At 38.0% G+C, this 12,790-nt stretch overlaps 1 protein-coding gene across 1 annotated transcript in view; it reads left to right on the top strand.

The window, feature by feature from the left end:
* Positions 1-4,728: 4,728 nt before the first annotated feature.
* LOC147328449 (neuronal acetylcholine receptor subunit alpha-7-like) overlaps positions 4,729-12,790 on the top strand; it is a 48,124-nt gene continuing 40,062 nt past the window's right edge. The window contains exon 1 of the mRNA XM_086296827.1: positions 4,729-5,082. Coding sequence (XP_086152953.1) covers positions 5,013-5,082 — 70 coding nt within the window. The 5' untranslated portion in view covers positions 4,729-5,012. The remainder of the gene's footprint in view (positions 5,083-12,790) is intronic.

Raw genomic sequence — 12,790 nt, forward strand, 5'->3', positions numbered from 1 at the left:
CACGCTAGGGAATTTCCTGGCATAAAGAAAGACTCAATTTTCAGCTTTATATCTGTTATCACCACTGGGAATTGCAGCTTATCTGAATGAAAAGGCAGAAACACACAAGGTTCTCTACAAGGTCAGTCTCACAACCATTCTTAATGGAACAATTCCAGGTTGTACATCACTGAGAAATTACAGGGTTGTTGCCCTGGCACTGTGGGTGAAAGTATTGGAAAAGACCTGTTCATCCATCCACTTGCTGACCTTATATTTTCATCACATCTACTGTGTGTGTGCATGTGTGTGTGTGTGTGTAAGTGTGTACACAAGCCTTGTGAATTCATGACATAAATTGTCAGTAGCACTTACAGCACTACGAAAAGCTTGTAAGGACTGCAAAACATACTCTATTGCACTCCTCAGCCTCTTCATTTAAAGGTGTGATCCTACCTTTCAAAGAAAACACAGACCTATTTCGACGTGACCTTTACCTTTCATGTCTTCTGTCATGAAAACTGACAGTCTGAGTGAAGGGCATTTGCTGTTTTCTGCTCACTGAGATATGAAAGTGAAGAAATTTATAGAAAAATCATGGCAACGAGGTAGGTTTCTCAAGAGGGGTTAGCTGTGAGAAGGTGAATAGGTTGCTATTAGTTATGGACTTCACACAGAGGTGTCATGATCTGTGTGTGCAGATCGTGTTGGAGAGAGGGTTCAAAAGCAGAAGCGTAGAGACAGGAGTGGACTTAACAAAAAGCAAGCCGTTTATTTAGGCTGGGAGAAAAACCAACAAGATTACAAAAGGCAAAAAGAGACACTTTACTAACTAAACAAAACACTAAGAACTGGACACATGGATACATGGAGTAACTGACACAATATATACACATGAGGGTGATTTAAGTGGAGACACATGGAAACATACGCAGGACAAATCAGGCATAAGGAGACAGGGGAAGCAAAAACTGAACACAATGCACATGACACAAAGGACTGCCAAAATAAAACAGGAAGTAACATGCAGACCAAGAGTCAGACAAGGACACACAGGCTTGACACCAAGACAGGGGTATACAAACATGGAAACACACAACAGACTGGGGAAGATAAAGGATGACAGAGAGGGAGAAGAACATGGAGACAGACACAGAGACATGACAAGGAGTAGACCATGACACAGAGGTACATTTACTCACTGTTAAATAAATCAGTACTAGGTATGGAAAAGGTCATGCTAAAATGCTGCATTCGTAAAAGAGATTGTCTGTGTGTGAAAGTCATTTATACAAAAATTAATATATTTAATTTCTAAAAGTATTTAGTGAGAAGTGATGTAAAGATAACTCATATTCATCGCATGTCCTTTGTAGAGTATTTCAGCAACTTTCAGTTCATTTTTTGTCGCCAAGGAGCAGTTAGGTTAGGTGTAATTAAAGTTTCTTCTACATGTGAATTTGCCCTTTCTAAACCACATTTCCAACTGTAACAAAGAAGGAAAACAAACAAACAAAAAAAACCTAATCTCTTCCACTCCGGGCAACAAATAGGATATTTTCCTTGGGAGTTAGTGAAGAACAAAACAGAGTGAGAAGGAGAGTGAGCACAGGAATTGCAAATTAATGTTTTTCCAGACCTGCTAAATATACACAAGTATTTGCTAACATGTTTGCTGTCTCTATTATTTAAGGTCTATTAAACTTGAAAAAGGTCAAAATGTAACTTTAAGAAGTAATTATGACATTTTTTTTTACCGGGTACATAAGATATAACAAAACATTTTCCTAATCCTGGATGGAAAAGATTTTATGGTTTATTAAGGTGCAATTAAAAAAATGAGAAAACAACAATGGGACCACTGGTCGTTTTAAGCAAATATGTTGATCGTGTTACGAAACAGTTGTATAAATAAACTCGTGAACCAGCTCTTGAGGTAAATATCCAGACTTTTAGCTGCTAAAGCTATAAGACACATGCAGGACTGTATTCAGTATGTGTTGTGTCTTCAGTGCAACCTGATTATTTACAGTGCAATGCATTTTAAAGAAACAGAATAGCACACAAATAGGAGCAGAGTACCAGTAACAAACCCTCCAGGCTCAGCCAAAGGGACCTGTGTTTAATTTGAGTTGATAGCACTCATCATATATGCACAGAACTGTGTCCAGATTGAAGCCTTAGGGAGACAGAAAGCGACGATGGGGAGGCATGGGAAGAAGGGAATTTTTTTACACTGTGGATAAGGCAATCCAGTGAGAGAGTGTGGTAAATAGTGAGAGCAAGAAAAACGCTGCAGGCTCTCTTGTAATGGTCTGAGGATATCACTGTATCTGATGTTCACATTCAGTGCTTCAAGAGTACAAAACAGAGACAAGCGGAAGCAGAGAGGAAGAAGACAGAGACTGCAGTTTGTTTAGGAAAAAAAGACAACATCACGCTTAAAGAGGGATTGAGTGGGAATAGCAGATTAGCAGCGGGAAAAAGAATGAAAAAAATTGGAGGACATGAGGGTGGGTGAAAGGGTGACTAAGAAGAAAAGAATAGGAAAGAAAGAACTATAATATAGTGAACGCAGGGGTAGCATAAATGACTAAGCTAACTGATGTGGAAACCAATCATATGTGCATCACACCAAACCAAACAACAACTTGAAAGGTCTCTATACAGGGTGGCAATGCTGCACGCAAGCTGCAACACAAAGTGCACGCACATGCAACCCAACACAACAGTCGTGCCATGCAAGGTGTGCTGCCTGTGCCCTGAAGATGTTATTCTCCCTACTGACAGCACCACACTGAAGCTCAGGCAACTGCCTCGTTAGAAGTAATTACGTGATGGAATATGCTTTAACAATTGGCCACATGCACCAGACTTACCTGACTGGACAGCTGCCATGCTGATTAAAGACATAACCAGTGGTGCATGCTGAAATGAAACTGTGTTCATCTAACCTAATTCATCATCTGCACCACTGCTGCAAAGACATGCCATGGATGATGTTCTTGGTATAAAATGTTGGTTAGTGACTAACACTAAAATTATTATTATTATTTTTAAATTAACATTGATTGGTAAAACAGGGAGAACCTTATTCTTCCAATCTAAAAAAGAGTAATGTGCAAGAAGGTATAACTGAGAGACCTAACACTGACACTCACTAGAACAAATCTAAATGAGCAGTGAACAATGAAAGCCAAGTAACTTTTGGTAGGTGCTGAGATACCTTTTTAAAGAATGTCTTAAAGACTCAGCATGGCTCCATGTGTGAGGAGTTAACAGAATCTACAGACCAGAATCATCCAAAAATATGTGTAATAACCTTGAAAAAACAAATGGAGTAAATTTTTTGGTCCCTGTCCTTCTTCATGGGGTCCATGATTTTGCACGAGAACAGTAGCCTAGAACAGACATCAATAATTACTCTACAGAGGATGGTTTGTGGTGGTTTTATTGACCAATGATCCTCCTCCAAGCTTGAAGTACAAGTCTAAGATGATTTTCAGGTGGTTGCGGTCTAAAACCTAACCCTCAGATTGCATTATTCATTGTACCTTGAAACAATGCTAACAAGTCTGCATATTCTTTGAAATTATTACTGACAATTTCAGAGTAAGTCATAGGGGAACAAAAGCCACATGATTCCACATGATCTGAGCCATGTCTGTTTTACTGTGAAATTCAATTTTCAAAAGGTTTCTGGGTTTTCATTCATGTACACATGTTTGTAGTCTTATTATTTTTAATGCATCAAAGCTCAAAGTCAACTTTGCCTCTCATTACCTTTATTTCCAACTCAAATTTCACTGTCTTCTTTTTGTCATTTCACAGATTACTTCAAAGGGGTCCCTCAGACATGTGTTGTATTGTGATGTAGAACGCTATGCTAATATGACCTTGCACCTACTTGTGCTATGGAGGACAATTTGAGACCTATGACAATGAAAGGGTAAAGATGGTGTAGGCATGGCCATTTGGAGCTAGACAGAACTTTATGGATACAGATATATAGACTGAATATAGACTGAATCACATTGAGAGCTACATAACTAGAAAGATCTATATTAAACTTAAAGCTTAAAGCATTTAAAGCTGTTTATTTGGCATTTATTTGGTAACACTCTATAAACAAAAAGTATTGCACAGTGAAGAACTAGTATTACCAAGAATCTCACAATTAAATTAGAATATTTAAGCTTTCCCCTGCTATGAAATACGCACAGTAATAATAATAAAAACAGCAGCGACATAGGTGCAATCTAAAAGTATTACTTTCTCAGTGGCAGATTCCTGGCAAAGGAGCAGTGTGTTAGAAGAAATAAGGAGGAGCTGTAGGAAGTGTGACAAAAGGAGAAGATTTGGCTCTCTGCTCAATGTGTGCTCTTTTCTATACTTGTTTATTTGTTTCTCAGTTGTTTTAGATCCCTGTGGCATGCAGGAGGAGATCTTTTATTACACTGGGTGTGAAATCACGCTAAGCCGCTTAGTCAATCAATTACAAAAAAAAAAAAAAGTGTGTAAAAAGTTTTTTTTTAAAGTTGGGTGGGGGCGTGCTGTCCTCTTTTGGAAATGTGTGCATGTTGAGATTATGCGTTCATCGGTTCCTTAGTCATCATCCATAAAGAAGATGAGGATGAGCCTGAAATGACTGGAGGGGACAAACCTTGACGAAGTATTGCGCAGCAGCAGCTAGCGGACAGGTGGCTGTCATCGTCACCGCACGCGCAATCGACCGGAAACGCGCGAGGGTCAGGCTCGAGACGTTTGATATAAAAATACGCGTGAGAGCAGCAGAAAGAGTACAAGAGAGCTGAATTCGATGTGACTTTTGAACAGACCCAAACGCAAAAAGACACGTTGGGTGTGTGCGTGCGTGCCCGCGCGTCTCCTCCAGCATCCGGCAAGGGGAAAGAGAGAGAGAGCGAGAGAGAAACAGAGCGAGAGAGAGCAGCACCAGCAGTCTGACAAAGCTGCACTCCCTCAAAGTTTGACATCTCCAGCGGCTACAGAAAGAGTTGTGCTCCGCCGCGACCATGGAGCCTCGGAAACGCACTGGTTTTGTACTGGTTGGAGTTTACCTGTGGGCAACATTCTGCTGTCAAGGTGGGTCACCGGAGCCTTCAGTCTGTATTCTGTATGCGTGCGTGAAAAGATGGCAAAAAAGACCGAGAGAGGAGCAATGGATTGACATGTTTTAAGACAGACTTCGGATTACTTCGGATGTTTATCGGTCATGAGATTTGTATCCAGTGTGTTTAAAAAAGCCAAGCACATGAGTTGTACATACTGTAGAGACTTTTATAAAAATAATAATAATAATGCTTGATTATAATGTTAAGTCAGCGTGGTAATATCAGTCGTGTGGCTATATATTTGCGGTATATTATTATATGCGCAAAGAGTGAATCCCTAAAGATTGCCACGGTTAAAAGTGCTGTATTACTGGATTTCCATGCTTGCAGCGCATGGCTCAGTGGCTGCATGTGTCTGCGCGTACACGATAGTGAGTGAACCTTCTTTAATAGAGTGGCGACAGCTGGCCCACAATAAGGAGGGCGTCCCGGCGGTGATGCACGAATTTCATGGGGCCATTCATCCCTTCAGTGTAATCTGCAATTAAAGGATTGTTAAATGCGCGACAGTGGAACTGAGCAAGAGAACCCTCAGACGAGGTTAAAAGTCTATGTCTGAATCCCTCGTTTTATTCTGTCTTTGTGCAGTAGTCTTTTTTTATTTTGATGCTGTTGAGAGGGTGCGGAGGTGGAGGGGGGTGTTGAACAGCCAGTTTCAAAAAGTGATTTCTTTACGTTTTAATTGCTCCAAGATTAATATCCCAACATGGTAGGACTTCAAGTAAGGAGGGTGCTGTATGCTTATGTGTCCTCTCAGCTTCTCCCAACAGGTTGCTTGCAGCTCTAAGAAGCCACATTGCTATTACAAAAGCAGGCAAACATACATTCTGTATAATAAAGTGGCTGGAGGAGGGGCATTTCCTGGAGAATGTTCAAGAGCAGTTTCTAAGAGACAAGTGTGAAGTTAAATGTTGTTCACGAGATGAGTCTGTGAATCTTCAAGGAAATTGTCTCGAGTGTAGTGCATCAAACCCTTTTCATTACTCAATGAATTAAGGGATTTGTCTTCTGAGCTCTACAATGCTGCACAAAACGTTGGTCATAATTCATAAGACACCTTTTGAAGGGGGATTTAAGCTGTCCTGAAATGAAAAGATGCTTATTCATTGATACTGGCACTTATTCCCAATGAATGAGCATCATTGAGTTGTTGTTGTTTTTTTTCTTAATAATGTGCATTTCTACCAGCAACACTGAGTCACACAGTCCTTTCAGATCATACAGTAGTTACTCTCAGTATAGTCTGTAAAATATGGCCAGGATCTAGTCCTTTCATAGCTCACTGAACATGATTATTTGCAGTGGACTTACCATAAAATTAAGGCTGCTAATGAGACAGTGTAGCATGATTGCTTATTATTCTGAAAAATCTATGTATACACCCTAAATGGGTAGCCATTTTTGTTGTTGTGTTTGACAACATTTAGGCGTATGCAGCTGATTCAGAGTCGGCCATGATGAAAACAGTTCAAAGGACAATTTCTCTTTGAATAGTTAGATATAAATGATTAAGACTGAAAACAAAACTGGGATGACTCATGGGCCTGTGTTCAGAGTGACTCAGACAAATGTTAATGGCTGCTGAAAACTGAGTATTTGTCTGAATTTTGCAATTTTCAGTTTATTCTTCAGCCCACATCTTTCCTTTTTGAGTTGGGTTTAACTACCATACCATACCATACCATCTTTATTTATGAAATACTTTAAAATAACCACAGCTTACACAAAGTGCTGTACATTAGAATTAAACAATAAACATACATAAGATATAAAAAACTATTAAAAAGTAAAAAAAATAAATAAAAGAAAAAAATACTACTTCATTTCAATTCTAGTATATCTACAGTATACAGCAGCAGCATCAAACCTGTTTCTAGGTTGATTAGCGCTGTTAAATTTAAAAAAAAAAAAAAGAGTGGTACCTAGATGCTGACCATAGTGGAATAGTTAGCAGGCCATGAGACATTTCCCTCTGGACTTACTGGGGATCAGAATACAAAGTAAACTGTTGGTGGTCACACACCACGCCAAATGAAAAATGTTGGTCCTGGATGATAACATTTAAATCCCTCATTAGTTTTATTTTGAAAGTTTGTCTGTTTTATTTACAGGTTGTTACACCATCACCAAGTGGCTAGAAAAAAATGCAGCTTTGACCTCCTAGGACCTGGCGTCCACATATGTGAACATCACATTTTGGGTTATTTAGACCAAAATACTCAATTTTGCTCTACAAGCGCCTGATATCCACTTACGAGGACATTATACTGCTACCGTTCTATCGAAATTTTAAACGAATATCCTCATATGTGGCTCTCATTTTTCTTAGAAAGAAAAATTAGGTAAAAAGAAAAAATCTTCTAATTCTTTGTTTTTACATTCATCGGGTCATCAGCCCAAATATCAAAGAGAAATTAAAAATGCATGCCATGGAAGAGTTCGGGTCTTAGGAGGTTAAAGAACATTTCTTATAATAAATAATGCAGATCCAATGCACAAATCAATGTTGCTTACAAAAAAAAAAGTATGAGACAACTTTTTTTTGGAATTATTAAATCATGTTTTTGTATTGACTAGAGCAATGGCAAAACCTCCTTAAAAACATATTTCCACTTCCCAGCAAAGTGACTTCATATTCTCAAGGAAACTTACTTGTAACACTCAGACACAGTTGGGCTGTCTTTCTTGCTTTTCAAATTCTGGATATGTATTGATCTTTTGCAGATGTTTGCAAACCATCTGCTTTAATGTGATTCGATTTTAAACTTGGCCAGCCTTCCTCGATGTTCAGACTCGCCAAGACTAATCAATATTTAATCTGTCTTTGTGGTGTGGTAATTGTCATGATATCTGTTCTTTAGTTGAATGGTATCTGCTTTCATGTACATTCCTTCATGTGCTTGCAGTTGTGATCCTAACTCTGTAGGAGTATTTAAGAGGAAAACTATAATAACACACACAGCAAAATGTACAATATTAATGTGTATTTCTACAATAAACACTGAAGTAAAATTAAATAAAACACCCAACAAGGAAAAACTGTTTGTGTTTGATCTACATATGTGTTATATGCTAGATATGTAGATATTTAGTTATACCAAAAATATGCTTCTGGGAAATAATAAAATCCTTCCATAAATTTTCTACTTACCCAGTTCATGGTTAAGTACAAGAGGAAGGATACACCCTCATCAGGTAGCTAACACAGTAAAACAGAAAATATTCATACTTGCATCTACAGCCAATTCAGAATCACCAATTAGCCTAACTCCAAACATGTCTTTGGACTGTTGGAGGAAGCTGCAGAGGAACACATAAGTCCACACAGAAAGGCCCTAGCCAGTCTGTGGATTTGAACCCAAGACCTTCTTGTTGTGAGGCAACATTGACCCAATACCACTAAAGTAAGTGCTCAGATACATTAGCAGGGAAGTGTAATATCACTACAACAGAATTCCAAAGGTCCACAAATTCCACTCAAAGGGAAAAAAAACTTTGATGTAGGAGAGTAATATGTGGAAGCATAATTTTTCACTTTAATGAGTTTTAGGTTTTGTTTTTTATTCACTGCTTAGTTTTGTATTTACTTACTGTTCGGTGCAGGAAAACCCTTTTACTTTCACAAAGTAACCACATTTAATTGTCTATTTTCTGGGTTACACAGAAGTGACAAGTAACACCCTATTTAATATGTGACTGGTCGCCTGACAAGAACTGACAGAAGAAAGGCAACCACTTGAACAAAGATATATTGAATACAAACCTATTTGTACAATGCCAAAAACAAATGTAATGTCTGATAACATGGAAATGCAGTTTGGGAGCACAAGTTTTAGAAGTCAGGGCTCAAAATGCGAGTGACAATTTTCTGGGCAGAGCTCATACCTCACAAGAAGGACCACTGATAGTTGGTATGAGGGCCTTTATTCCACCAGCTATCAGCTTTTTAAACAAGGTTCAATTTTCCCTGTCGGTTGTTGTAAACACTGACAACAGATTGTTTTCATTGCAATCTCGCTGACGGTCACACTTAAAGTGGTACAATGGTCTTTTATTCATTGTCCTGTGAATTTCACTTTTTACTACTCTGTGTAAACCAACCTACCTTTTGCAGGCATTAAAGATTGACTCTCCTCTGCTCAAGCCCGTCTTTGGCCTGCTGTCCTCAAGTGTCCCTTTTATTGCTGGAAGCCAAAAGCTGTTAGGGTTTCCCTTTGGCTGGCAAAAGCAATATGGTGTACAGTAAGATGAGAAACCCAGATAAGAATTTGCTTCAGGAAGTATAGTTTCATTTTTCCCCCAATATATTTTCAGTTTGTAAAACAAAGTTTTTAGTGTCGTTTAAGGAGCGAAGAATATGTGGTTTTCAGTTCAGCTATGGCAATTACAAGATTTTGGACACAATGACAGGAATAGATTTTGGGGCAAACTTTAGGAAATGACATGCTGTACTTAATTGCTGGATTTCCACCTTATGAATGTAATATGTAGATATTACATTCATAAGGTAGATCCAGCAGTTCTACTGTCAGCTGTGTTACTTTAAGCCTAATTTTAAGTACATGAAAATGAATAATGTCCAACATGCATCAGGTTTGTGTGTAACTGAGAGATTATGATTTGTTTTCTTTGCCAAGAAGAATGACAACAGTACAGATGCCAGTATGTGTAGTATTTTAAAGGCAGCATACAACTTCAAGGGTGAACCACTTATAAACTAAATTGTCTTTCTGTCTACTGCTGTAGAATCCAGACAATAAAAAAGAAAAAAAATATTTTCATTGCCGTTAACTACACTGTACTGGTATGTCCTGTGCATCTGTATCATTCAGTTCAGAATTAATTAATTAAAACTGAAAAAGAGCTACAGTTGCAATCTGGGTGATGGAAGTATGACTTGACGATGGAAAACTGGGGCAGAATCCTGTATGTCAGTGGCAGGACCTGAGGGTAAGATGAATATTTTGAGGATGTAGCTATTTGTGTAAAAAAAAAAATTGAGGATAAGACCACCCACAGAACATGAGAAAATATTTCCCTAGCTTTTGCTTTTAAAAGCAAAACTAACCTAAAATATTTCTTATTTTAAGTTAATATTCTTTCCAAAGTGTTTTTTGGCATTGTTCTCTCAGTGGGTAATGATCGACTTTTTTGGACTGTATTTTTGGATTTATCGTGATAATAGAAGTAAACATCAGATCTAAAAATGTAATTCTGTAAAGATACTAAAAAAAACATATTTAAGGAATTATGAAGTTACCATAGAGAAAAATGAACAACATGACTTTTTTGAATCTTCAGCTAAAGCTTTGTAGCAGTTCAGGGAGGTTAATATACAACATAGACGTTTTACGCTCCTTGAAAACTGCTGCCTTTTAATTCTCCCTATGTTAAGAATTAACATAATTAATTAGATTTGTATGCTGCAGCAACACTAGAAAGAGTGTAAACATTATTAGATTACAATAATTAACACATGTACAACATCAAGCATTTCTAAGATCTTACTATAGGTTTTACTGTATGTGCAGTTGTGTATTTGAAGAAAAAGAAGGACAACAAAGAGGCATTTCATAACTTAAAGTGAGCATTATTTGTATTTTAGTCAACCAGTCAGCCTAGTAATCTCTCTAGTGTGTTCTGGAGAGATTAGATCTCCATTACATGACTGAAACACTTTACCTAGAAAGTGCCTAGGAGGCATCTTGGTCCGATGCTCAAACCACCTTAAATGGCTCCTTTTGATGTGGAGGAGTAGCAGCTCTACCAAACTCTCCACCCTTAGCTGTTCCTAGAAATTCTGTCCATAAATATTATGAACAGAATTGGTGGTAAACGGCAGACCAACAGGCACTGAGAACAAGATTTTTTGCTGCTAGTGCAAACTAAGCTCTCACTACAGTTGTGCAGGAAACAGAAACAATTACAAACAGCTACAGCTAAATAAACTATAGCCAATTATAACACACAATTTAGCTCGTGCTATGTTCAGGATCTTTGTTGCTTTTTAACACAACATTTTTCAGGGTTTTTCTTATAATGTAAATATGAACCTATAGTTTTGTTGTGGAGATTTCATGTTTGCAGGATGCCCATTCCTTGAAGGAGAAGCAACAGTCCTAAATGTTCTAAATTTGTAGATGGCATGCAGCTATTACCATTTCATTATTTTTCTGAAGTCTGCTTTCTTAAGTTTGCTGTACAATAACACATCGCAAGTACACACATACACATACGCATGATATTTCTGTCTTATTGTGAAGGTTTATAGCAAGACAGATTTCATTAATTGCCATGTTGACACCCATTTAGAGATGTATATTATTTGTAGTGGCTCTTTGACAGGTCTCTTTACTGTTCAGCTTGTTTTTTTCTTGGCTCACTTCATTTTACTGACTCTCAACATTTTTGCTGGCTGCCACTTTCAGCCATTATGCAGATTTCCTGTCACCCCAAGATTTAGGAGTGGCCTATCACTCGCCAACACCCTCACTCACAAATGAACAGCTAGATGCCTTTGTTTATTTTTGCCTCATTAGCTAATTAGTCATTCACTCAGTCATTGTCGGTGCACTCACGTCTTGGCTGTCACTTGGTAATTGCTGGAATATGTTAAGACAACATCTAATTTGGACATGGATCACTGGGGAGAGGCAGACTGAGACCTTTTCAACTGTGACTGAAAATGACACTGAAGTAGAGAAGTTTAGAAAATTATCTAATGTCATCCTTTAATGAGAGAAGCTGCTGCTCTAAGGTTTTGGGGAACTCAGAGAGACTGTGAGAGATATGCAACCAACCAGGAATCCTAAAATAAAATATATGAAGTCCATATATTCTTCCACCAATAACTCAAAAGAGCCAATCAGAAGCTTTAAAACAGCTGAAATGGGAAGCCAGTGTTGTTGTTCTGGAGAAGAAAGTATACACTTGATGTTCACATCTGTGTTGCGCACACATTTCTACATGTTAATATAGGAAGAACACAGTCAGGATTTTCATTGTATGTTGCATGGCATTTATTCAAATGCTATGGTAGGAGCCCGAAACAGTAATTATATTGGTACTCTGTATAATTTATGTCATTGTGACATAATCCAAAGTCACCAAACATTATTAAAGTTTTTTCATCAGATTTTTATGTCTTGGTGTTCACTGAACCTAAAGTTATGGCTCTCTTCCATTCGTTTTACCAGAGCCTTGATTGTGTAAATCCCCCCTTGTTCTATATTTATATCAGTTGCTGTCTTTTTCAAAAGCAACACTGCAAGGCATTATAGCACAAAATATTCACATATTCTAAATAATACAGCTGAACTGTGAGATTCAGATTAAAAATTCTAACAAGTATATAATAATGTTCAACACAGGTTTACTTCAGTTTAAGCTTTGACTGTAAAGACTAGTTTGATAACAATAGTGGGTTTTTTGTTTTTGTCTGGTTACACTAACAGATACACACTTAGAGCTGCAACCACCAGAGTCACACTTGAACACAAAAACTGTTTGAAATGTGGACTCAACAGCTGTGTGACATGACAGCTCCATCGATTTGACCATCCATCATCACTCTGCTTACCCTGCTCACCCTGCCTGCTGTGAAAGGGCCTTAACAGCAACTTGGTTAAAGTCACTGCTTTGACCGCCACTCAAAGTAATTATATTTCAAATTACGACAG

This window comes from Aulonocara sp. 'chitande type north' Nkhata Bay, linkage group LG6 (assembly GCF_057382095.1).
Source record: "Aulonocara sp. 'chitande type north' Nkhata Bay isolate Kocher_YH1m ecotype deep benthic linkage group LG6, A_spYH_male_GT1.1, whole genome shotgun sequence".
Taxonomy (NCBI): domain Eukaryota; kingdom Metazoa; phylum Chordata; class Actinopteri; order Cichliformes; family Cichlidae; genus Aulonocara; species Aulonocara sp. 'chitande type north' Nkhata Bay.